We start from the raw sequence: 26956 nt of genomic DNA on the forward strand, positions 1-26956 counted from the left end.
ATTAGGGAATGCTACATTATGAATCATTGTTTTATCAGTTCAAGGATAGAATGATGTACCAGTGAAACCTGTTAAAGACAACACAATCTACTCCTTTGATGCCTGTGCTATGAATAAATCTGCATGGCAGGATGGAGAATTTCAATCTGAGTGTCATGTACTAGGTCATGTACTCACATGACTTTATCATTAAAACATCTTTGGGCTGCCTAAATAATTCCTAACTGAAAGAGTATTAGAGATTTTATATAAGACCTTGTTTTGGTCAGGGGAAAAGGAACTCATTACAAAACCAAAGGTGGTAGTTGGACAAGTGTGAGTGGTTGTGGTGTAGCTACATATGGTATGAACTGTTAAAGTCCAGACTGCTAACAGACGTATGGAATGGTTGCAGAAGATCTAGTATCATAAAATGGAAAGCAAGTATGAGACAAATGAACCAAGAGAAAGCAATTTAAGAGAAAAAATAATCTGATAACTCAGACATATGACAATTTTGTGAAAGCCCTGGAAAAGTACAATCTCATCATTGAGACAGAGAGCTCTTTTGGGTCAAATGATATAGCCTGACATACAGGGGATGTGCAAGTATGTTGCCAGCCACTCCTCCATACCCAGTATAGCATAGAGTAAAGGGGGACGTTGAAAGTAATTAAAAGCAGAAAATTGTCACAAATTTCTTGAAGGAAACAGAAAGATGGAAAGAACATTTTATGGTTAGCAAACTTGAGAACAAAAATATGAACAACAAGATACAACTTTTTTTGGTTTTGTTATGAGGAGTGTGTATATCAGGAAGAAAATAATCTTAATGGATTAGCAGAGGGAGGTGGTAGAATTATCAGTAATGCAAAGAAGGTTGGAATTCAATAAATATTTCTCATTTTATGAGAGCTTCAGGCCTTTTTCCCCATCTTGCATGCACATGAGATAATTGGCATTGCTTTCTCCAATATCCTGTTCCCTGTTTGCTACCATTCTTGGCTTGAGCAATTGCTCTTGTTGCTCTCACATAGAAATTTTGTATTATGTTATAGGAAATAGATATCACTAAACTGACTCACTAATTTTGTTTGGGTTTGGTTGTTTAAGGTAATAACATTGATATAGTGGATTTAGAGTTTTATAAAGCATTTGACTTGATACTGCAGCATGTTTTGGCTAAGAAGCTAGAAAGCCATCAAATCAGCTGGACACACATTGAAGGAATTAAACACTAGTTAACTGACAGGCCTCAAAAAAATCTCCTCACTTGATAGAAGTCCTTCTGAAAGCGTTCTTCAAGAAAGGGTTCTGTAAGCGTCATTCCTCTTACCACCTGGTTTACTGTTTAGTAGTATCAAAGAAAAAGTTATAAAACGATTTCTGATGAAATCTGCAGAACCCAGTAGACATGCAGAGTTGAAAATATTAAGCCATAGCTATGTTTGGTTGATCTATAATGTTGGATCTGAAGAACAAGCAAAAACCAACAGTGCAGTGTAAGGCTGTTATCTAGAAGCTTTTATGCTTCATTAAAAATAAAAAAACAAACAAAAAATCCACAGAACTCCCCCAACTGTGTGTAACAAGAACAAAGCAGGTTAATGCCCTATACTTAGTTTTTAGTATTGTCTCCTCTCTTTGGGGATACGTTAGTTCCAAAGAGACGTTTAGATCTCTGACTCCTTGCTGTGTTCCTTTTCACTAGAGAACATTTCTGTCTTTTTTTTTTTTTTTTGAGTCCTATGGTACTGTCTTTCCACCTTGCTTGTGGGAGCCCATTCTGCTGCCCTGTGGAACTAGACTATTTATTATAGAGTTGTTATGTTAATAGACTCACCACACCTTTATTGATGAATGTCTTGTAGTTACACAGTTACCTTAAATCACACTTAATTCAAGGTAGGATAAGGTAAAATGCAATTTGAAGTATTAATTCATTACACCTAAAATAGGCAACACAATTACAAATATCTGGAAAAGATCTAAGTGAAGAAATAGAAGAAAAAGTTCATCTGATCTACTGACACTAATGTATCACAAAGCTGTTTTTTGTTTTGGATTCCCCCCCCCCCTTTTTCATTTCCAGATGACTTGTCCCTCTTCTGACAAAATGACTCTCAGAATTTTCTTTCCTCTTGTTCCTCAGGTTGCTCTTAGGTGATTTTCATCATTGGAGGCCTTGCATTACACAGAAGTTTGTATCGGGGATCTCCCATCAGAAAACATCTTCAGAAGAAGCCTTCAGACTTCACCTTCAGGTAGCTTCTCTGAATAGTCATGTCGACCTCACTTGTTGATGGATGGTTTTAGCTCTTACAGCCAATCTGCAGTCTGAAGTTTTCTAAGGGGTCCAGACAGATTTCACCTCTCACCTCGGAGCTCGTTCTATCCCTCCTTATGTTCTGATCATTCTGAATTAAAATAAAGATTCTTTTGCTTTCACAATCATGCAAATGTCTTAGAAGAAGAGTTGTCTCCTGTCTTTGACTAGCTCATAAACAGCTTCTTTCCCTCAAGGAGGCATGTCTTTTTCATTACCCTCTGGTGACTCAATGACATGTTTCATCATTAAATATATCTTATGGCAGACCTTATATTCTGTACCGGTAATTTAATTAACAGGTATATATGATACAAGTATCTAAATAGGGTAAATTAATCTAGTTCATTTTCCGGTTCCTGAGACAGGTATGATAACAATAGCTACCCTGAGGTGAGAGCATTTAAGGTAAATGAAGCCCAACCTCTTTCTCCTAAGCATACGCTAACAAGGAGTCTCTGTACAGAATTATGTAGTGTCATATTTATTTTAATTGCTACACAGTGTGAAATTGTGTCTTCAAACCACTTCTGAAAAAGAATAAAAAGGCATCACTCAATCTTGGACCTCATGAGATCAATGAACAATCTGACTGACTTTAGCTGGCCTTGAAAACAGCCTTTGATGCATTAGAAGTCAATAGATCGCATGATGTGCAGGGGAGAATTGATGTGCAGTGAAAAAAAAAGGTTAAAGGCTGAAGATCAACCCATATTTTTTCTTGTAGCCTTTTCCATGGTCTTATGTAGCCAAAAATGTAAAAATATTGGCTAAATGCCATCATGTGTAAAGATACTGCATTCACTTGAATGAGTATTGTAACAGTTTAATGTAAACACAAATAAATTGTTAATAGGTGTGACTGCAGATTTGTTCATAATGATGTTTACAGGTCAGAGATAGTGAACAGTCATCCTGCTCCATTTCTCAGGTCATGAGAGATTTAATAATTAGTAATGTTGTTAACTGTATGAGTTTGAAGATATTCTAGTAAAGATGTATGATATAGTAATCACCCATCAGGCCTGAAAGGGAGAAGCTTTGTGTGCAAGTACATTTTCAGCAATTTAACTAGCGTTGCCTCTACTGCTGTCTCAGAACACACAGCAAACCAGTTTCCATTACGGCAGCTGGGAGTTATGTACACCCACACTGGAGGGGGTGGGGGACACCACAAATAACTTCCAGAGTGGTCCTGTTGTTATCTTTGTGAAAACCAACGAAACAAACAAAAAGTTGTAGTTACATCCTCAAGAAATCCAGGCAATTATGTGTTTATTGCTAGCAGGTTCAGAGTGAAAAATTGAAAAGTGAAAAAGAAAGACAGTGTTGCTTGACTTTCTTGATGGTGCAGACTTTATGGGACAGAAATAGAATGTCATGTTTGCCAGTAGTTATGGTTCTGCACTTAATTTTACTACTTCAAATAAAAAGTGATGAAAAGCACACTGATGAAGAGCTGTCTAATGGGGGCAACACAGTAAGATTGCACAGAGGACTGGGAGCTCTCTCTCCAGGAAATGCAAGGGGGACAGAATGAGCGAGCACAGGCAAGGGAATACCTTGAGTGTTTAACTGCATTGGCCTTTCTCTCCTTTTATCTGTGAATATGGAACATCTCCTTTTCTGTTGTTTCCTCTACTGCTTCTATATTCTTCTTGCCATAGTGAACCATTTTGGGGCTCTTATGCTGCAGCAGCAATTGTAGCAAACATAAATACACTGCAGTATCTTTGGGAGAGAGAGAAGAGAATGGGAGAATTAAGCTATTGTTAGTTAGGATTCTCTGCTGGAATGTGGAAGAGTTTCTCCTGCAATGAATATTGGTTTATTTGTACGAAGTTGAAAGCTTCAGGGCAAAAGATGGGAAGAATCTCATCCTGAATGCCTCATAGGCCTGTTGCTGGTTACAGAAAACTTTGTACTCCCAGACTCCAACAAGAAAGGTTACTTAAAAAAAAGTACATCTCTGTAATCCTAAATGAGGTTATGTTACACAGTGTGAAGGGATGGCTGAGTTTGCTTGGCAGGAACACCAGCTTTCAATGAGGAGAAGGGAGGAGTATTTGCTCATATGCAGTTCATTGTTCTGAGAAAAGGGCGAATTTTGTAGTACTTTGAAATGGTCATATTTTTTGTCTGTTTGGTTTAACAGTATAATTGTGGTGAGTCTTTTTCACAGGTGAATTTTTACTTATTAGCAAAGACTGTTTTTATAGGGCTTGAAAGGTCTTTCTGCTATCGTAAATTCTGTAAGAGAATGGCATGTTATCTTTGTTATATCAGTCATACAAAATCTAACTTGTATTATCTTTCTTTGTTGACAGAAGGGCAGATTTCCCCTTTGGAGATCACATCATCCTCCTTCCTGTGAAAATAACATGAACCAGAAGGTGTTAGTTTTCCTTCTCCCAAATTTTATTTTTGGGATATTTCTTTTTGGGTTTTTCTGTAAGAGGCAAAAAACCCTAACAGGTGAGTAAAGAATTACCAACAAAAAGACAATGTTTTCTAGAACTGGGGACACCTTTCCCAAATGTGATAGAAAGTATATGTGGAGCCTAAGTGATAAACAATGCTACAAAAATATCCAAGGCCCTGTCACTGTGATACCTATCTATCTTAGCAATGTATGGGAGGAAGAGCACTACCAAAAACAGTTGACATTGGAAGTGTTAGAACATCCATCTTTCTTAGAGTAATATTGCTAACATGTTGAAAGTTTTCATTTTAACAAACTTTTCGCTAAGCGGGATAGTTTGTTGCATGTTTGCCATAGTGGAGTCCAGTGACAGTAAACAAAAATTTTATTTTAGCATCTTCATTAGTTTTTGTATGCAGGGAGATAGATAAAGACTTATATAAGTCTATTTCACACTAATGGTTTAAATTTCTTCCTTGTTTGTAGGTGCTTTTCCTGATCCCACTGAAGATTGGCTGGCAATTCAAAATGATCGCAAAAGCACACTGGCTTCCGTCTGCCTGAAGAACAACCTTCTTAAATTAAGAAGCAAATCGGATTCTCGTGTTGCAAGCCAGCTCTTTGTGGAGCACAAACATAAGTTTATCTACTGTGAGGTGCCCAAGGTAGGCTGCTCCAACTGGAAGAGAACTATTTTTCTTCTCCAAGCAGACTTGAATGCAGAAGCTTCTGAAATTGAGCATGACCACATCCACCAAACCTCACTGATCAAAAAGCTGGTGACTTACCCTCCTGCCATACAAAAGGGATTTCTGAACAATTACACCAAAGTGATGTTCACCAGACATCCATTGGAACGGCTGGTTTCAGCTTACAGAGACAAACTTCTGCACTCTGAGCCATTCTACAGTATCACTGTCGCTAATGAGATTAGGGCAATGTTCAGGAAAAACAAAAATTCTTCCGAAAAAGTGAGTTTCCAGGAGTTTGTCAACTTCGTTATAGCAAAATCACCAAATACTCTTGACATTCATTGGAAACCAATGTTTCTGCTCTGTGATCCTTGCAACATTCACTATGATATTCTGGGTAAGTATGAAACTCTTGGGTTAGATTCTGAGCATGTTCTGAAGATCATTGGAGCACCAGAGAGCCTGCACTACCCCAGCTTGAAGAGGTATGGCTCAGAGAAACGAACTAACGGTGATATCACCTTGGAGTATCTCAGACAATTGAGCTCAGAACAAATTGAGAAGATCAAAAAATTGTATCAAATGGATTTTTTCTTGTTCAACTATACTATGAAATATGAAGATTTTTCCCTGAATTGACTAATGTAGGTTAAACAAAGAACAGTTTCCTTTATACAAAATGAGCTGAACTTGTCCTCACAGGTGCTTGATACGTGAGTTGGTGACTGCTGCTGAGATTTTACTGCTGTTTGGAGACATGATTTATCATCCTAAGTACTCTTACAACAAATCCCTGCCATGATCTGTTGTCCTGTACAGTACCTATATGGAATGATTGTCTTCCTGTTGATCATTAATGGCATATGTTGGTCTCATGAAGACTGTTTATATTAGCAAGAGATAGGGAAAGGATGAAGAATGTTTTTCACATTTATTATTTTAGAACACCATTTTTTAACAGAAATTATTTTAATTTTTTGTTAGAAAAAGACATATGAAGCAATAAATAATTTGCTTTAAAGTTTTATAAATAAAGCTTTAAAGCTCAAACCACTCTCTGTCTGCAAGAGCCTCAAACATGAATTCTGTAGGAAAGGAACAAATAACCTCAGGTGCTTGAAGCTGCATTACACAGAACTTAATGCCTGATTATATTGCCCTCTGGCAGTGCTCTCACCACAGCCCACCAGCTGCATCCCTCAAGCAGTATAGTTGGCAGCAATCCAGCCAGGGTTTCCCTTATATCTCTGAAAAATCTTCTGATGAGCAGGTCTGGTGTTCATGGTGACTTTGCAAACTCTTTTCACCATCTTTGTGAGCATTATGGTCTGATTTAAGAGGGAAGGTCTAAAAACTGTATCTTTTTTTAAAGAAGTAGTTAGAGGTACCTTCCAAATTGTACAACTGGAGGGGTGCAGGATCTAAAATCTCAGTGGGTGACTCATCAATTATCCAGTCAACTGACTGGCCACTCAGCACAGGGAAGACAGTGTTTGGACTTCCCCCATTTGTGCCTGCTGGAGCCCACGAGCCCTTGGGACTTACCTGAGCATGGCACTGAGGTGGAATGGATAACTTCAGATAATACATTTGGTCTGTGCGCTGCTTTCTCACCTCAGAGAAGATTGAGTGCAAATAAATTGTAGAATTATGGTGAGGGTAGCAATGAAGCATGTGGGAGAAGCAGCTCAAACCATTATCCACTTATTATATGCCTAGGTGGCTTTGGTTTTAGATGACCGAGGGACCTATAACTGCTGGTGTATTAAGTACGAGACTTGCCCCAGTTTTCTGAAAATCTATTGCCTAATCACATTGAAAATTAGTTTGTAACTGTATTAATTGTAGCAAGTTTTAGGAACTGATCGTGAGTATTAGCACCACCTTTAGGGGATGTTAGTCTCTTGGGAGCTAACTTGAAAATCTCTCAAAATGTCCTTAGTTACTATCAGCTATATCTCCAAATGTACAAAGGCTGGAAGGCTCGTCTTGGATCCAAAGCTGGCTCACAGCTTCTCATTACATAGAAAACGACAGGGACAAAATAACTTAATCACACTGCAGCCACCAATTGGTATAGCCATTGCTGCCAGCAGCATGGCCAAGTGAGAGGGAAAAGGCGACTGGGAAAAATGGATACAACAGGATTTTGAGACATGAAGGTTGTGAAGAGAGCTCCCAGTGTAGGGAGTGGGATGCAGGGGTGGTCTACCCCAGAAGGAAGATGAAGTGATATATTGGACGTCAGCTGGACACACTCATGAGAGCATGGTGACAGAAGAAAGCAGAGGGAGAAGCTCTGTGCATGCCTCCTTGATGGCAGATGGTACACAAAACCAGGACTACTGTTCAGTACATCTGGGAGCTGCCGCATGGCTGACTATTCCATAAATGGGGCAGCTTTGGCACAGGGAGAGATCCAAAGTGAGAAGACCAAGACCAAGCAAGAACAGCAAAACAATTTTTTTAAAAAATAGCTTGTGATTTTGTGTGGAGTGATTCATGGTTCTGGATGTTACCATATTTGGTGTCCCCACAGTCCTGCTATCCCCTGACATGGGACTGCTCATGCTGCCCTGGCAACCCTGTAGTTCACATGGATTTCTTTTTACTTTTTAATTGTGCTGAGGCAGAGAAAGCTGCAAATCACTCCCATCAAAGTTAAGGCTATGCAGAGGGATGAGTGTCTCTCTCGCTTTCCTGAATCAGATCCATCTCCATCTACATGCTTCTCCTACTTTCTTTGCCAGATCATGCAGAAGAGGGGAACAAGATTTGCTTCATAACTTGCTTCTACGTGATAGATCCCTCCAGAGCTATAAGCTTCAACAAGGATACTTTAATTTTCTGGCACCATCAGCCAGCCTAGGAAAACTCTGAAGAAATGATACTGACAGAGTTTGATAGGTGTCTTCGTTATCAGCACTCTAGTGTTAACACTCCCCTCCAGTTTTTTGCTTATAGATATGAGTGGCTTTCTGTTCTTATTTCCTCTTTTACACAGGATCACATATTCTTCCTACAGTGGTGGCAGAAAATGGATGGCTAATCCATTCATCACAAGCACTAGTCAGTAACAGAAGGTTATCTATTAATGCAGAAAAATCTCAGTAACTATTCACAACGGACTTTCAGATTTGATATTTGCCTATAGGAAACTGTAAGTAGCACATTGCCCAGAACCACTGGCTGCTGTAAAGCTGTTCAGCTGGTGTGGGTCTCAACAAAAAAACAACACAGAGGACATGCATGTGCATGTGTTGCACATATAACAGCAATTCTAGGAAGCAGTGTCATACAAGAATGGTAAAAGTTGTGCATTACCAATGCTAACAAAATGAGAATAACTGGTTGATATCTGTTGGAAAACAGAAAAAAAATGGACATTACCTTATAAAGGATCTTGTAACATTCCCCTGCAGGCATTTTTTAACACAATTTACTGCATTTCCATTTCTGTGAGCTTGAGAATACGCCCTAACACCCCCCACCCAAGAGCTGCTGTGCAGTGGTGCAGGAGTACGTAAGAGTTCTGCAATGTATTTCAGAGTTAATGAAAACAATGGCGATTTGCTATATGTTATAAAAAGCTTTCACAGCTTGTGAAGATGGGCATGGAAATTTGGGCTGAGCTCAAAACATGAATCTGCAGGAGAAATTGCAGGGTCTTTAGTACTTGCATTGAGTTGGCTCTATTTTTTAATGCAAGCTGTCGAGCGGCAATACTTGTGGAAAATTCTGGTCTATAATATTTCCTAACTTGTAAGGGACTGCCCATTGCCAAGAGCAAAGTGGGGACTGCATCACCTTGTTTATTCCCCAGCTGAACCCTGAGGCTCATCCCACTGGACGGCATTATAAGTTCGCTGATGAAAGGGCTTACTGTTATTTCATTCTTGATATTGTAATGTAATAAAAGTTGATGAAGGTTCTGGATCTTGTTCTAGTCAGCCCACAGGAACTGCAAGACACCTGTAAAATTTATAATGAAAATTATGACTGTCTCTTCAGAGCCTGCGAGAGAGATTTCTGGTACTATCTTTCCTACAAGCGTACTGTCCAGAACAAAGGCTCTAAGCTGAGCTGGCCTCCCTCCTGCCTTTGCCTAGAGAAGAATCCTCAGTGGAGCTTCTTTCCTTTGGGTGCTAACTCTGGGTGATGTTTTCCTAGGAGGAAAGTGGGTGCTTGCAGTTGGGAGCAGGGGTGGAGCTGGCGTGGTGGAGCTTGGGCCCCAGGATGGATTACAAGGGGCAGGGCGTGCCATAATTAATCTTCTGATTTATTGTTATATGTCTGTGATATGATGATTGCTGTGTTTCATTTCTAATTACTGTAATAAACTCTAGTGAGTTAAGACATTAATCTATTTGTTCATCCTTCTCAAGAACACCTGTTTTTTAAAAAAAAAACAACTCAGAGCTGTTCCATCAAATCACAACATAGGCCGCATGCTATTAGACAACAATAAATACAAAGCCTTTTGGCTCTGCTTTGGTGCATTAATGTAAAGCTGTCTCACAGGACTTCTAAAGAATTGGAAGACTTAGCAAACACTAATGAGTGTTCCAATTTGGAGAAAAGATGAAGCTAAACAAGGAAAGGAAGAGAAAAAAAACTCTTGCAAAGTCAAGCTTGCAGCTTTCCTACAAGTCTTCCTATTAACAGTGAGGAAATAGGGCAGAATTTTCCCATTCTCAGGGATATCCACGCACACACCCTTTCAGGATAAGTATCCACAAACCTGATATCATACTTTCTTTGTGAAGGTATAACAGATCTGATAGGTGATCAGTGTTTGTCATCAACGGAGACCATGTCACTAGTTGTTCCTTGAAGCAGATATTTCCTCCACTTAAAAGTGATAATTCTGCCCGTAAGCAGTCCTGATTTTTCATACAGTTTTGAATGTGAGCTTTAACAGGTGAACTGTGATTAGTGGTTTCTCGTTCAGAGAACTTCCCAAAACAGGACAGCTGTGAACAGTATAAAAAAAGAAAAAAAAATGTCCACAGAAGAACAGTGTGAGCAATGAAACTTCGAGTGTTCGCTGCTCCACAGAAGTGTCATCTGACCAAGGGGAAGAAAAGGAAACACCACCTCTGCAAGTTATTGCGCATCGACCTCATGGCTCACAGCTAGAAGGTGATTCTATTTCTGCATTCAGACTGTTAATACATAAAAAGCTTTAAGCCCTATGAGCTCCAGTCTGTCATAGAGCTATAACAAGGAAAAAGGAAACAGGAAAAGGAAAAGACACATGTTCAGTGGTGTAGGCCTGGCATGATTTCTCCCTGTCACAGCACTTATCTCCCTTCCTACCAGAATTATATGCTAGGTCATGTTTTAGTATAAAACAAAAAGTTATTATATTATATAACTCACATAAATTAACGTAAACCAAACAAAATCAAAACAGGCAGAGAATTTACCTGACAGAAGGGTCTGAAGTTGCAGGAAGTCCTCTTGGAAGTTTTGCCTGGGTATCAAGTGTACACAGGTGTGCAGTTACAATGCTGCTTCCAGTAGGAACTATTTTTAAAGAAAAAGCTCAAGTGATCATAAATCTCAGTCAGTATACTGAGACTAAAATTCCGATAAATCAGCAGATCAAAAATGAGTGATACATCACAGGATCAGGGCTGTGAAAAGGCACCGGCTCAACACTGTTTCAGCACTACCTGTGTGCGTGTCGCCTTTGCTCACAACTACCAGAACACTTTCGTTATACCTCCAGGATCTTTTTTCTGGAGATGTACCAAAGCTTAGCAAGATGGAAGGGCTTCCTCAAAAAGCCCCATCATCCTACCCTGTAGAGATATTGTTAATAAGATTATACATCACTGATGGTGTCCCACCAAAGGTACAACAGTTCAGCCATTACTGGAGCTCAGAGCAGAACTTAGCATGAATACATATTTCTATGATTTAGCAGAAGTGTGGGGAAAGCTTTTTGCCTACAAATCTGTGACAAATATCCTGACTTTTTTCCCCAAATTCCTTCTTCAGTATTCACCCAAACTGCATGTATGGACTCCTGCTGAGTTCCCACAGTTAGGGGCCACCAAACAGGTGCTGCAGATGCTGACTTATTTAGGCAGAGGTTGTTGCCAGGTGCATGTTGCTGGATGCATTGCAGCTATTGTAAGAAGTCTTTTTGTGTGAGAAAGTTGTTCAAGCACCTGCTCCATGAGTGAGATATTACTACAAGGTGAGATGTGAATATAAAGAGAAGAATGTTTTGAAGGCATTTTTCCCCCCTAAAAATAAACTCATCTTCCATTCAGATAGGCTTAGTGGGTAAGGGAGAAAGCTAATTTTGTGATCATTGACATCAAGTCTGAGAGGCCCCTGTTAATTATAAACTAAAAGGTTTATAATTAATGAAATGAGGCTGCACCTCGAATCCTGTGTTCAATTTTGGGCCCCTCACTACAAGAAGGACATTGAGTTGCTGGAGTGTGTCCAGAGAAGGGCAACGAAGCTGGTGAGGGGTCTGGAGCACAAGTCTTATGAGGAGCGGGTGAGGGAACTGGGGTTGTTTAGTCTGGAGAAGAGGAGGCTGAGGGGAGACCTTATCGCTCTCTACAACTACAGAATCACAGAATCACTGAATCATTAAGGATGGAAAAGACATCTAAGATCACAAAGTCCAACCATCAACCCAACACCACCATGCCCACTAAACCATACCCTGAAGTGAAGTTGTACCTGAAAGGAGGTTGTAGTGAGGTGGGTGTTGGTCTCTTCTCCCAAGTAACTAGTGATAGGACGAGAGGAACTGGCCTCAAGTTGTGCCAGGGGAGATTTAGACTGGAGATTAGGAAAAATGTCTTTATTGAAAGAGTAGTCAAGCATTGGAACAGGCTGCCCAGGGAGGTGGTGGAGTCACCATCATTGGAGGTGTAGACATGGCACTTCAGGATATGGTTTCGTGGGCATGGTGGTGTTGGGTTGATGGTTGGACTTGATGATCTTAAAGGTCTTTTCCAACCTTAATGATTCTATGCTTCTATGCTATGATTCTAAAAGAAATAGGAAACCCTCTCTCATGAGGGGCCATCATTCTCTACAGGGTTAAATTTTGTTTACCCCCCGAGATTTGTCCCCAAGGGTGCCTACATGGTAAAGGAGCCCCTTGAGACTTCTAGCTTTCGGTAAGCATGGGAAAGTAGAGTGATGAAGTTGGGAGAGAATCCACCTGACATCTAAACATTAAACAATTGATTCTGGGTCCATCCTGTTCCAGAAAGACAGCACTGGTAAGAAATAAAAATGGGGAAAAAATCAATCAAATTAATATAAACAAATTATTATCCTGAAGATTTTTGGTATTCAGTAACTGAATTGTACATTTTTTGGTCTTTGTTTATTAGTTTCCTATCTGGAAGCCTGAGATTACGGGTTTGGCTTTTTCAGGGTCTTGCTGCGCAGCAACTATTGCCACAGGTAAAGCCCTTTAGGTTTTGTGATTTTAAACAAAGGGTCATAGCATCATAGAATAGTTTAGGTTGGAAGGGACTTTTAAAGGTCATTTAGTCCAATCCCCCCTGCAATGAGCAGGGACATCTTCAACCAGATCAGGCTGCTCAGAGCCCCTTCCAGCCTGATCTGGAATTTTTCCAGGGATGGGGCACCTACCACCTCTCTGGGCAACCTGTGCCAGGGTCATAGCGATGCTTTTATTTGTAGCAATATTCTTTGTTGCTGCGCAGATCCAGTCACTCACTTAGCTGTACACCATGCCAGAATTTGAATTTGTTCCCCAAATTCATGTTGCTGTGTTTTACAGGTGGTGGGACCTTCAGGAGTACCCTGTCTCACTGCTGGCAGCTGACTGTACGCTACGTGTTAGGCATTTGTTACAGTCTCTACCAAAGCTTTTCATTCTACTCAGGTTTTGGGGTTTTGTTTGCATCTGAAACAAATTCGGCCTCCACATTCTGCAAACTGCAGGTTTAGTTGATAAAAATATTTAGTCTCTCTAAAATTGTAATAATGCATCTAAAAAAAATAGCTCTGAAATAGCTGTTTTAACCATTTATTTCATATGTAAACTGTTCTATAAATTCTTTATATGAACTTAAGTCTTGCAGCCTTAGTAAATATGTATTGCAATTCCTTTTTGCTTTGCTTTATTTTTTTCTTAATTTATGTTCTAATAAACCTTGGATTTTATGAGTTTAAAACATTTTTCTATCTTTTATGGCAGCACACTGTAAGGCAAAGGTGTAATCAGGTCTACCTAAAAGGGCCCCTATCTTGGGCATGCACCACACCCTACATAACAATTAACAATTTAAATTTATTATTGAAAAGGAAGGTGCCTATATTGATTATAATAATCTTGTGGTGTTTGAAGGGTAAAATATATAAACAAATCAGTACATCAATGAATATTTCCTGCTTTCTCCCTCAGGATAAGGCATAGCCAATGTGCGCGTCTCCATCTGAAAGCACGGGAGGGATGTTCGGCTATTGGTAATATTTTACAGGGCTGTACTGCAGTGCTTCATATTCCTATCTGACTATGGAGACTTCCACAGGACATTCCTCCAGGGCAGGCAACACATGAACTCTGGAAAGCACGGCAACACTTTTTGATACAGGTATGCAGCAGCAAGCTGATTCGGATGCTTACACAGCAATATATCAACCTGTTTAGAGATGTGAATACAGGTTGTCTTATCCTACAACTATGTATGTGGAGTGCTTTCCACATTTGAATTTAGGTTGAAAAGGACTTTAGAATAAAAATTTTTCACTTACAGGGTTAGCTCTAATCTGAAAAGAAAAGTAGGATTTGCTTCCTGTGGCTGTTGGGTTTGAGGAAAATCGGAGTCCTTTATCTGTGGGGCGGGTGTATTCTGTGCACACTGATAAGCAAGAATGCTTCAAGGTCTGTGAGGTCAGGATTGTCTAGCCTGGAGATTTCAAGTGGTCACAGGCAGGAGACAATACAGATCTTGGAAGGTGCCACAGCAGTAATTCAAGCATCTCTGAGAATATATTAATGAAATGCTTGGCAACAACAGCATAGATAAGAGATTAGAACAACTGTGCTTTTGACCTCTAGTGCTTACCTACTGAGTGTAATGACAGTGTTTTCCTCTCCTCAAGGAATGAAGAGCAAGCGGAGGTCTCCACAACACCTTGCACCTGGAAAAGGAGAACTGGGAAATCTGAGTTTAATCCTCTTGTTGAAGTGTGCAAAAACCTTTGGGACACCAGTGATAGCCAGAAATTATTTGTAACAAGAGGCCTGGAGACTGCAGCCCAACACCGCTGCACCTTTAAGTGGGGCTGAACACAATAAACACTGGTTCATGAAGGTCTCCTTGTCTCTTAAATTCTGCTCTATACTTAAGCTTACATTCATCTGGCCTACCCCATCAAAAGGCCTGGGATGCCAGATACAGTGTACTTCACCTTTTCTGGAACAGTTTTTGGCGGTATTCCTGCAGGTGTTGAAATTAGCACTCCATGATTTTTCACTGATATGTGTAATTGTTAATTCCCCTTGCAAAGAAACTTCCTAGACATCTTAGAAACGGAACCTGAAGGGGACCTCACGAGACTGTTCCAGGATTTATTACTTCTCATTCACTGGCTCATGGCACCAGAGTCCTGGCTCCCAGCTAAACTCCCTGATTTTAACTCCAGGCCCTGCTGGCAGTGCCAGCTGCTGCCCGCAACTGACCAACAAAGCTCTTTATCAAACAGCTTAGCAAGCCAATTTTTTCAGGCTTTGCACGCTGGCTATGTTTTAAAGAAATTTTGTTCATTTTTGCTGCTCTCCTTTGAAATATCTCCAGTTCCAGGTGGTCTCCATCTCTCCTGAAGCACGTTGCCTAAAGCTGTGTGCAATCCTGTGACTCTACAAGCGCCACATAGACTGAAAGCATGAACTCAGGTATGTCACATATTACATTCCCATTTGTAGTGAATTGTACTAGTGCATCACCTCTTTTGTTTCTAAGACTGCACCATGATCCTGCATCCAAACATCCCAGGACTTGAGACTTGGATTCTAATCCAAGCTTTTGAACCTGGAGTTGTTCAAACTCTCCAGCCTCATATAGCTAGACTTTCAGAGGGGTTTTGTTGTTGGTTTTTTTTTTTCTTTTTTTTTTCTTTTGGCAGCCAGCACCCTTGGAAATTACACAAATTTAAACGTCCATATGTCTTTGAAGCGAGTAACCAATTATTCATCCAAATTCATATGGGGCCATCTCGTGGTGAAGTGTGGGCTGGGCGAGAGTGAATTACCCAGAGGTACTCGATGGCTGGTGTGTTTCAACTCTTTTTTGACCTGAAGTCATGTATCTCAAGACTCTTGATGCCTGTTCTTTCTCTCCCTCTGCTTCTCTCCCCCTCTCCCTCTGATTATCTTCCTCTTACCCTGGAACAAGAATTCAGTTTCAACTTGGCCACTGGTGGCTTTCTTGTCTCAGTAGTTCATCAGTTTGCCACAAGCCTACCTTCCTAACTTGCTAAGATGTGAGGACTGTCCAGCTTCTGACACTGGAAATTACTTTGTACTGCTCCTCCAAGAACTTGTTGTTTCTGTGTTGCACTTAGCTTCTTCCACAGTGAAAGTCTACTATCTAGCTCTTTTTTTTTTTTTTTTTTTTTTTTTTTTTTTTTTTTTTTTTTGCCTGCAACTGGGCAGGAGGGTATGGCATTATGGATTTGACTTACCAGCTCTCGTTAAGCTCTAACTGAACTTCATGTTTCAATGTTATATAAAAATTAATTCCTAAGACAGTTAATTTCCAGTTGCCTACATTTGAAAAGGCACTTTCTTTTGTGTACTTTTGTTCATCTCTGTCATTGTTTCAGGGAGACATTTATCCATTCACTCTCTTTGAATATCTCTCTATTGAGTTTGATCTTCATGTGATGATCTGAAAACCAGGGTGTGGTATATGGTTATGTATGAATATCTAACCTGCCATTAGGCATTTTCTGTGTAAAGTGCAGCTCAGTACATCTATTATTAATCTCAGCCAAAATTCTGCTTTTGTGTGAACGTGATGAAATCTGCAGATAACATTGTTTTCCACAAATCCATATGCATGTGTTTGAAAATGATCAAAAACTGCCTGTGAGGGAAATGCAATTCCTAGAATGCAAACAACCTCCTGGACACTTCATATCAGTCTCCCTGTATCATCTCAACCCAGTGTTTCCATTTCTGAAGGTACTTCTGTCCTCATGAGGCAATTTCTCAAACCCTTTGGCAAGTACTTTGACAACATTCTAAACAAAATAGGATTCATTATTCCTCCAAATGCAAAAAACATGAAAACATTAGGTTCTAGTTAGTAAGCATCATAACTAAGTTAGTAGTCACCCTTGCCAACCTTAAAAAAAAAAATCAAGCTAAAACCAAAGCATGTTTCCTCAGGCTGATAACAACCCCACTAGGGAAGCAAAGGTTTTCTCCTTGCAATTTCAAAGAGGATGTGGTTTTCTTTGCTTCCTATCTGGTCATCATGCAGCCTTGCATAATTGCACTTACCTAAGGCAATAGTATGTACTGGATGCATGAGTAAAATACCCCTGATATTTTTTGTTTGTTTTTCCTGTATTTTTTCCGTCATGGTAAAGACTGCATTAATAGTTTTCTATGCCAGTAAAAGTATGCTTTTTTCCTCCTCTAGTACTTTTGCAAGGCTATTTTGGTTATATCTGTATATTAGGACAAATTGTGCAACTAGTCTCACCAAAAACAAACCTAGGGATGAAACAGTGGAAAGCACCAAGAGTTCAGGAGGCCAGAGGAATGCCTGATTGCTGAGACACATATCCTATCAGAGGAATCAGAAGAATGTGCTGAAAGACTGACCACTCCAGGCTTATAACACAGTTACATGTAGTTCCTTATGAGGAAAAATGGATGATTTAATCCTTTCTTGATTTCAGTGTCTTTTTCTGGCAGTCTGCTGTCTTGGAAAGAGAAACAGAGCTGGAACCCCAAACTAATGATCTGCAATTCCAATTTAGGTACTAAAGAGAACTCTTTGTGCTCTTAGCAATGGCGGAAACACCAAAGACAAGTGCCAGATAGTAGCTCAGCACACAGGTATGGTAGTATTAACTTTTGCAGCAGGGTCCTGGGTAGTTTGTTCATGTACAGGATTGAAGAAACCCATCAGAACGATAATGTATGAAATCTTGGAATTTATCCACTAGGCTAAAGGAGAGGAGAGAGAAATTTATGTTCTGATTTGGGGGGGGGGGCGGAGTGGGAAAGAAAAAGATCTGTGGCTCTAGGGGAAATAGATAATCTTCTCATGGTCCCCATTATTGATTTACTTCAGCATAAATTGAGAGTTAGTATTTCTTTAATGCAAAAATCAGAAATTATTTTCCATCCAGCCTACTACCTGCTTTACTTTCAAAATAATAGGAAAAAGAAAAGGTAATTAAAACTACATATACACATTACCACAGAAGAAGCTTAGAAGAACCAGATCTTAAGAATACTTTTTACAAGTTTTTTCATCTAATTTTTATACTGGTTTACTCTTGCAACATGTAGTGTAATAGGCTGTCCATTGTGATCGGTTACACAGCATCGTCGGTTGTATCATGGGTTATGTCATGCTTGCATTAGCTGCATCATTATGGTTACAGTGTTACCACTTCTTAACTGTTTAAGATCCTTGTTCAGACACTTCTCAGAGGCATTACTAGTAGCAGTAATTTTGGGGACTTCTAGATGACAACAGAATACAGGTTCTCTGTTTTGAAGACAGAACTTGGTTTTCAATGCCGCTTTCGTACCAATAGCCTTGCAACGACTGGCACTACCAAAGCAAGCTACCCATGGCTTGTGTGGAACCCCGAAAGTTCAACTCCTTGGGAGAAAGGGGTGGGTTTGGAAGAGGCGGGGTTCCCCGGGGTGGTCCCCAGGAGCTGTCCGCGGTCCTGAAACAGCCCGGCCTCCGCCCCGAGGCCACGTTGACGTGCTGGTGTGGTAACAACCCTATGGCAGAACGCTTATGTTAGCAGGGAGGTTGGACATCTTCTTCTCATGCTCTGTTTTAATTCTGCTCTTCTTCCTGGTGATTCTCACAGATCGCTTTTGTCCCCCGACACATTTATTGTCGACTGGAGGAAGTCATTATGCAATATGCTTCTTTGTAACACTCCTTGCTTAAAGAATATGCCAGGTACAAGTAGCGAAAACCCCTCTAAGACAGAGACAATAAGCATGTACTTATGTTAGTGCTAAATTTGTTCCTATGACTTCAAGTAAAGAAAGCATGTGTAAACACTTCTCACACTTATTTTATTTTAATAAATAAAAAGCATGAAAATATTTAATTTTATGGAACACCACCACCAACAAAAAACCAACCTAGAGAAAATGTTTCCTGAGTATTTTTTCAATTTATTTTAATTTTTATCCTATCTTCTACTTCTATTTCTGTTCTATATTTCAGTTGATGGCAGAGGACAAATAATCAAGTCTTGTGAATAAAAATCCCTGTCAAGTGTTTCACCATACTCTGATCTAGTCTAAAAGGTGGGCAAATGTGTGTACAAACAGGCATGCTGAGAATATGCAGGAAAATGTAAACATTGGTATAGACAGATTTGCACTCAGTTGCAATTAGGTCATTCCAAAGAGCACCTATATATCCTAAAAAACTCTGTAAAACATTCTAAGTATGAGTAACTTTGCACAAGTGCAAACTAGACTCTCACATTAAAACAAAGATGCACACTCATTGCTTAGTAATTGCTCTTGCTTACCTTTTCCTTAAAATACATTCATATGGCATCACTAATATCACTAGAGTGTGTCTATGATTTTTCAGGATGTATGTGATTTTCAGTGTAGCACTGGCAAAGCAACTGTGTAGACAAATATTTAATGTACTAAGCCTTTCCCCCCACCCTCACAGCTATTCAATTATTGAGTAAGAAGTTTTAAGAGTGTTCCAGAAATGTCCCTCTTGAAAAAGGAAATAAAAGCCTGTGACTGTTGGGATATAAACTTCTGACCACATTTGTGTAGTAACATCCTTCATTAAAAAGACTTTCAATTCAGCTACAGTGACAGATTAATTGTTTTAATAAATATTACTAGTTATGGTTTCTGTGGAAAACATTAGATTCTGCTTTAATCTTTGTTAAAACCTAAACTAGTTTTTTCAGACTTTCAGTTTTCTCCATAACCTGGAGGGTTTTTATAATTTATACTTTTAAATGTCTTAAAAGTGGAATAGCCTCTTGCTATTTAATCTCCTCTGATAGGGAAGAACCATGATTTGTTCTTTAAATACACCCCTGGGTTGCAGGGTGAACCGGTGAAATTAAACTTCAAGAAACTTCACAGGAAACTGCCCTCAGACAAAGGAGCAGAACAGATCTGGCAGATCTTTGAGGACACTTTCCACAAAGCGCAAGAGCTCTCTATCCCCAGCTATAAGAAATCAGGAAAGGAAGGCAAGAGGCCAGCATGGCTGAGTCAAGACCTGATGGGCAAACTAAAGGGCAAGAAGGAAATGCACAGGCAGTGGGAGCAGGAACAGGTATCCTGGGAAGAGTACAGGAACGCTGCCTGGTGGTGTAGGGATGGGGTCGGGAAGGCTGAGGTGTGACTGGAGCTGAACTTGGCAAGGGATGCAAAGAATAAAAAGAAGGGCTTCTACAGGTATGTCAGCCAGAAAAGGAAGGTCAAAGTAAGCGTACCCCCCTTGATGTGCTAGACTGTCAGACTGGTAAGAACAGATGTACTCAACAGAGGTACTCAACAATTTATTTGCCTCAGTCTTCACTGGCAATGTCTCTTCCCACACTGCTCGAGGGGATGGACTGCAAGATGGGGACTGGAGAAGCAAAGTCCCTCCCACTGTAAGAGAAGATCAGGTTCAAGACCACCTGAGGAACCTGAACATACATAAGTCTATAAGTCCTGATGAGACACATCCCAGAGTCCTGAGAGAACTGGCTGATGTAGTTGCCAAACCACTCTCTATGATATTTGAAAAGTCATGGCAGTCACGTGAAGTCCCTGGGGAGTGGAAAAAGGGAAACATTGCAACCATTTTTAAAAAGGGTAGCAAGGAGGACCCTGGGAATTACTGACCTGTCAACCTCACCTCCATGCCTGGGAGGATCATGGAACAGATCCTCCTAGAAGCTATGCTAAGGCATATGGAGGGTAGGCAGGTGATTCAAGACCACCAGCATGGCTTCACTAAGGGCAAGTCTTGACAGACCAAACCAGTGGCCTTCTATGATGGGGTGACTACATCAGTGGACAAGGGAAGAGCTACAGAGGTCTATCTGGACTTCTGTAAGGCCTTTGACACGGTCCTCCACAACGTCCTTCTCTGTAAATTGGAGAGATACAGATTTGATGGATGGACTGCTGGGTGGATGAGGAATTGGTTGGATGGTCGCATCCAGAGGGTAATGGTCAATGGCTCAACGTCCAGATGAAGACTGGTGATGAGTGGTGTCCCTCAGGGGTCCATACTGGGACCAGTACTCTTTAATATCTTCATCAATGACATAGTGGGATTGAGTGCAGCCTCAGCAAGTTTGCAAATGACACCAAGCTGAGTGGTGCGGTTGACCCACCTGAGGGACGGAATGCCATCCAGAGGGACCTCGACAAGCTCGAGAAGTGGGCCCATGCGAACCTTGTGTGGTTCAACAAGGCCAAGTGCAGGGTCCTGCACCTGGGTCAGGGCAACCCCCGGCATCAATACAGGCTCAGGGATGAAGGGATTGGGAGCAGCCCTGCTGAGAAGGACTTGGGGGTACTGATGGATGAAAAGCTGGACATGAGCTGGCAATGTGCACTCGCAGCCCAGAAGGCCAACCCTGTCCTGGGCTGCATCAAAAGCAGCCTGTGAGGACAGGCTGGGAGAGTTGGGGTTGTTCAGCCTGGGGAAGAGAAGAATCCAGGGAGAGCTTATTGTAGCCTTTCAGTAATTAAAAGGGGGCCTACAAGAAAGATGGGGACAGACTTTTTAGAAGGGCCTGTTGTGACAGGACAAGGGGTTTAAACTAATGGTTTTAAACTAAAAGAGGGTAGATTTAGACTAGATGTAAGGAAAACTTTTTTACAATGAGGGTGGTGAAGCACTGGTGCAGGTTGCCCAGAGAGGTGGTAGATGCCCCATCCCTGGAAACATTCCAGGTCAGGTTGGATGGGGCTCTGAGCAACCTGATCTAGTTGAATATGTCCCTGCTCACTGCAGATGACCTTTAAAGATCTCTTTCCAACCCAACCTATTCTATGATTCTATGAAACAGTCTGCCCGTACACACAGAGAGACGTATCCTGCTCTTCTTTAGACTATTTTAAAACAGGAGTAAATCCACAGAAATTAATGTGAGCAGTACTGTAAGCACAGGCAAACACGTCTTGAAGTTCTGAGGGGGTTATAAATGGCTGGCCAAATATAACAACTGTGCTTACTTAAAGCATAAAGCTAATAAGTGGTTTCACAGGGAACTATGAGGAACATCGTTGTTAGGCTGAAGTGTTACCTGTAATCATCTCAAACACATGACAGCAAAACTTCCTCTTGATTTATTTCAACATTTGTGTTTGGATTTTCTGCTAAAATGACAGTTGTGGAAGCTGAATCTTTTATTTAAGCTGAGAACAGGCAAAAAACAAGCAAAACCCATGAGAGTTTCTTAGGTGCTCTTCTACTAAGCTGCAGGCACTTTGAGGAGGGAGCACACAATTCACAGGTTAAACTAACAACCTGCAGCCAGTGATGCTGCTATCATTTATTCACCTGGCTGCTCCTTTCAGCACGTGCTTCCCATCATGGAATAGCACAACAGAGACCCCTTCTCTTTTCCCATTTTATTCTATTGTCTGGATGTGTTGGCCCCCAGGCCAACAGTAAGAGCGCAAAGGAAAAAGGTAGTGGTGACAGGCTGCGACGGAAATGGGAAGAAAGGCTTTACTCTTCCCCTTTCATAAGGAAGAACAGCAACTGTCTGCAGCATGAGATGGGGCAGATGTGGGAGAAAAGTGTTTTTTTCTCCCAAGTGTTTTCCAATCACTTGTGACCTCCCCTCTCTTCACCTCCAGTGTAGCTCTTACTTCCCATAGTACCTTCCTACCCTTCCCTATAGACTAACCATATGCTTTATGTACCAGCAGACTACAGTGAGTCATTTTGTGGTGCTTAGGGACATGGTTTAGTGGTGGAGTTGGCATTCCTAGGTTAACAGTTGGACTTGATGATCTTAAGGATCTTTTCCCATCTAAATGATTCTATGATTCTGTGACTATGATTTTGGTAGCAGGGGTGCTGTGTACACTCCTTGTCCTGGCCTTATCTTTGTGTCTTTTCTCACTGTCATGGCTGTCACCTTACGATCTCAAACACTTGCAACCCCTTCTCCCGGGGGGAGTGGCATCTGGCTGTGCTTGAGGTCTGTTGTCGCCCCCACTACTTCCCCCTCTTGCATCTCAGTATCTGAGGTAGCTGAATAGTTAGAGGTACGTTTGTCCAGTATGACTTGGAAATGTAATTTTAATTCCAGCCACGAGGGGACCGTCATAGTTTATTGTCTCTTTCCTGTACGTTCATCTGATCCATACACCGAGATCTATACAACCATGCTCACTTCCACCCAAATACTGCGTCTCCCTCCTAGCTGAGGATCTGCTCAAATGCCAGCATCCCCTCCTGATATCTCTCATATCCTTGGCAGCTGCATCAACTTTATTCCACTGCTTAAACCCGAAAGCTTCCTTCCTGTGTTTGCCCAGCAGTTTTGGATTCCCCTTTCAGGTCACCAACTTTTCTACAGGCTCTGGGTTGCTCAGGAATAATATCACGGGGTACAAGTGGTATTACTGCTGAGCTGGCAGCTGGGCTGGGGAACAGAAAAAGTGATTTCTGCATGTGCCGATCCACACATTCTGGCCAGAGATCCAGGGAAGTGGACAGCTGAAGCATTGTCGCATCCAGCCACAGTATGATTTTAAAAACTGCTGCCTGAGTTACAGCTATGCTGCTTCTTAGGTAAAAGCAGATTCCTAAATCCTTTTTCATATGGCATTCATTGAGGAGATGTCCAGAGATTATATGAAAAGCCTCCAAGCCTTGCACAGAGGAATTTGGCAAATACTCTACCAAAATTAATCTGAAAAATAAAGAGCTCCCATTTATTGCAGCAATTGCTTTCACATTATATAACCTGGGTTTGCAGTCTCATTCGCCTCTTGCACTTGGATAATTTGATTTGGTTATGTTTGCCTGACAAAAAGAGGATGGGACTGTAACATGCGCTAACCTGCTCACTTAATCTAGCGAGCAGCAAAGACAGCAACCAGAACACCCAGCCAGGGTCCGCAGCCCATTTGATGTTAGTGACTGGACGACGAAGTTGTCTACCCTCACTGCCACTGCCACTCTGCCAGCTACACCGAGCTTGCCAGCTGGCCCAGCCCAGAACCTGCTCTGCTCCCACCTTCTCTCTGCAGAGAAGCAACATCTCTCAGCAGAGTTGCTCCCGACTGTCACCACTCCTGACGGGAAGTCAGCCCATCCGTTGCTTTCCTTTTTTCCTTTCCAGTGGAGCTGTGATCTTCATTTCAGTCACTGGGGGAATTCCTCTCTTCTCTGAGAAGTCTCATGCGGGCCATGAAGTATTTTGTATGTGCTAAGTTAAACCCAAGGCTCCCCTCTAGAGAATATTTAGACCGTTGTCTATGTGAAAACTTTCAAATCTGTTAGAAGTGCCCATAGCCTCCTCTTTGCCTTTATATTGTAAAGGCTCAGACACCCTATGGGAATGCAAACTGAAAGGAAGTACAAATAAGCAATGTGTTAATGATAACAACGTTTAGAAAGGGATTTCATGGGAACGAAATAAACTTTTTTTTTTTTCAATATAAAAAAAGGCAGAAAGTTCTTTTTGTAGCAGGAGTGTGTGAAATGTGAAACCGAGGCAGTGAGAAGCAATACCGATACGAACTAGAATGACTGTGATAAACAAAACTTTTTACCCCTGCGGGTGGGAACATGATCTGGTGTTTACAGTAGCAGAGAGCAAATCCGAAGCGCACATTTCTGCCCCTGAGTTTATGTCTGCAGTCAACTCATTTACTGTCTGTACATCAATTTACCCATCTGTAAAATAGGGACACATATATCTGTGTCTTATCTGATCTAGCTCTTGCCAAGCGTCATTAATGGATGCTGACAGCCCTTTGCTGTCAGGAATGCAGGATTTCACAAGTGGAAAGTACAAGTCATTACCACTTTGCCAGGACGCCAGCACCACTCCTTTTGTTAAACCAGTTGTACACTTACAAGCAAACGTGGTGATACCCGACTGACTGAGGAATCTCTTTCTTCTGGTAGTGTTGAAAGACTTCAAGTTAAATCTTACACAAACTTCAGAGATCAGTAGCTCTCTAAAGTTGACATGCTATAAAAGCAGTCAACTAGACCTATCTAATCTTATCCAACCAACCACCACTAATTGATATTATTAAAGTGACATTTTTCTATTTTTATACACGTATTTATTTAAATTAAATGTATTGCATATATTTTGTTTCTATCTTCATTAGTTGGAAATAAAACCTTTAAAATGATATTTTATAACTGAACAATTAATTAATCTTAGCCCTATGTGGAGTGAGTTGGTGGTCTCAGAACCGTTGCTAAGGTTAAGGTTTCCTAAATAAGGAAACTTTTAAATAAGGTTTCCTAATCATAGACCACACATAATCCTGTAATTGCAGAATCAGCAAACAGAGCAACGGCTAAAAGAGGCTGGAAACTGAACTGTCCTTCCACGTGCCGCAGGGCTCTCCGAAGAGTTCCTCTTTGGCCTGTGAAAGCTCGCACTTAGCCTCTCTCCTGTGAAGAAACTCTTTTTTCTATCTTGCTTATTGACAGACAGAAGCTGTCACAGATGCATTAATTAGTTAAGTGGGTCCAACCGGTGCATGTGGAATCTTGGATACCCATTTAAAACCAGCCTCTGCATTCTCTGCTGTTATCCATAAATGTATTACTGAGTCTTCTTATAAAGCCATCAATTATAAAATCATGCTTTTGATTAAACTGTTCTGACTTCAGGTATGTATTAGGCCTAATCAGTCTTCCTGTTTTGAGACTGCCTTTCTGCACTATAAAATTTGAAACTAATTACAAAGTTATTAATAAAAGTGGTGACTCTGTATCTTCTTTCAGGAAGAACTTAAACAGGTTACGGTCTACCATGAAGGAATACCTTCCTACAGGCACTTTGGTTTTCTCTCTCTCTGTTGGTGAAAAGTTGTGCCGCCAACCATTTCCTTCTGCACTTTACTGCCGGTGTTTTTACATAATTTGGCGGTAGCTGTCACCCCTGCCTCACCCACCACATATACCTTGGCAGCTCCTTGGGAGAACTCCCACAACTGCTTCGACACAAAGAACTAAATCCACCACAAGACTTGGCAATTTAAGCTGGAAATTCAGATTGCCCAAATCCCTGGCTAGGCATCACCTAATTCTAGAAAAGCATCTGAAAACACATGAATTTTTATTTACCAAGCTCCCCAGCTGCCTTCCTGTCTGCTCCTGGGCATCTGCAAGCTATGGGCTTTGTGAGCGGCACGGCAGCCGCCTCAGGAGAAAGCATGTCCTGTGGTCCCTGTTGAAATAGACTTTCTCGAAGACTACCTGCAAGACTGGGCTGTAAAATAGTCGACTGCAACCGAATAATCCAAATGACTCAAGACAGCTTAACAAATTATTGATAGTATCACAGGACCAAGGAGTCCCAGCCACGGCCTGGGCTACGTTGCGTTATGTGTTGAGAGAGCACAGCCCCTTTTGCAAGGAGCTCCCAGCCCAAGTACCAAGCAAGAGACAACAGATGGTGAGAGACAGATGGGAGAGCACAAGGAAACAATGAGATAAATGAGCAAAAACTAAGTTGAAGTCTTCAGCATTTGGCTCCAAAATTATTAATTTTACTAATCATCTCAGCTGATGTAACCCTACGGTGGGACGCCTTTCCTGTTCCAAAGGTCTTAATAGTGACAATTACAACACATGCTGCAGCCCAGCACGGGTTACGTTTTAGGTGCAGAGTGGGAGTTAAGCGGGGAAGAAGTACCGAGGTGGGGGGTGTTATCTGCTGAAATTAATTCAGTAAAGGGGGTTGGGGTATCTCGGCAACCTGGGGCTTAAGGCAACCTGATTAAGCACAGCTCAGTTGGTAAAGCGCTGACTGACGGAAATGTCAGGCTTTACAGAGGACGGCTCTGTCCTGCAGCAGAGACGTGAAACCTGACCAGGGCGGTCGGTGGGAACCTCCTGTGCTCCAGAGGCACCCCGCGCGGCCCACGCAGCAGAAGCGGCCGCACCGCCCAGTCCGGGGGGCTGACTCACTAAATGGGTCACTCACGCACAACGACCCGGTCCCCGCGGGTTAGTGACAACTCAGTGTGTGTGTCCCCCCGCCCCCGCAGGGAGCGCTGAGCCGTCCCCAGGGATGCCGAGGTCCCGCGATGGCAGCCCTGGCAGCGGGACCGGG

At 41.4% G+C, this 26956-nt stretch overlaps 1 protein-coding gene across 1 annotated transcript in view; it reads left to right on the forward strand.

Annotated features, from left to right (window-relative positions):
• The window catches only part of LOC104625723 (carbohydrate sulfotransferase 9-like), an 11163-nt gene extending 4887 nt beyond the window's left edge, over nucleotides 1-6276 (forward strand). The window contains exons 2-4 of the mRNA XM_010293425.1: nucleotides 2132-2243; nucleotides 4633-4780; nucleotides 5214-6276. Of these exons, the coding sequence (XP_010291727.1) occupies nucleotides 4687-4780; nucleotides 5214-6058 (939 nt within the window). The 5' untranslated portion in view covers nucleotides 2132-2243; nucleotides 4633-4686 and the 3' untranslated portion in view covers nucleotides 6059-6276. The remainder of the gene's footprint in view (nucleotides 1-2131; nucleotides 2244-4632; nucleotides 4781-5213) is intronic.
• Nucleotides 6277-26956: the final 20680 nt, after the last annotated feature.

This window comes from Phaethon lepturus, unplaced genomic scaffold (genome assembly GCF_000687285.1).
Source record: "Phaethon lepturus isolate BGI_N335 unplaced genomic scaffold, ASM68728v1 scaffold7508, whole genome shotgun sequence".
Classification (NCBI taxonomy): Eukaryota; Metazoa; Chordata; class Aves; order Phaethontiformes; family Phaethontidae; genus Phaethon; species Phaethon lepturus.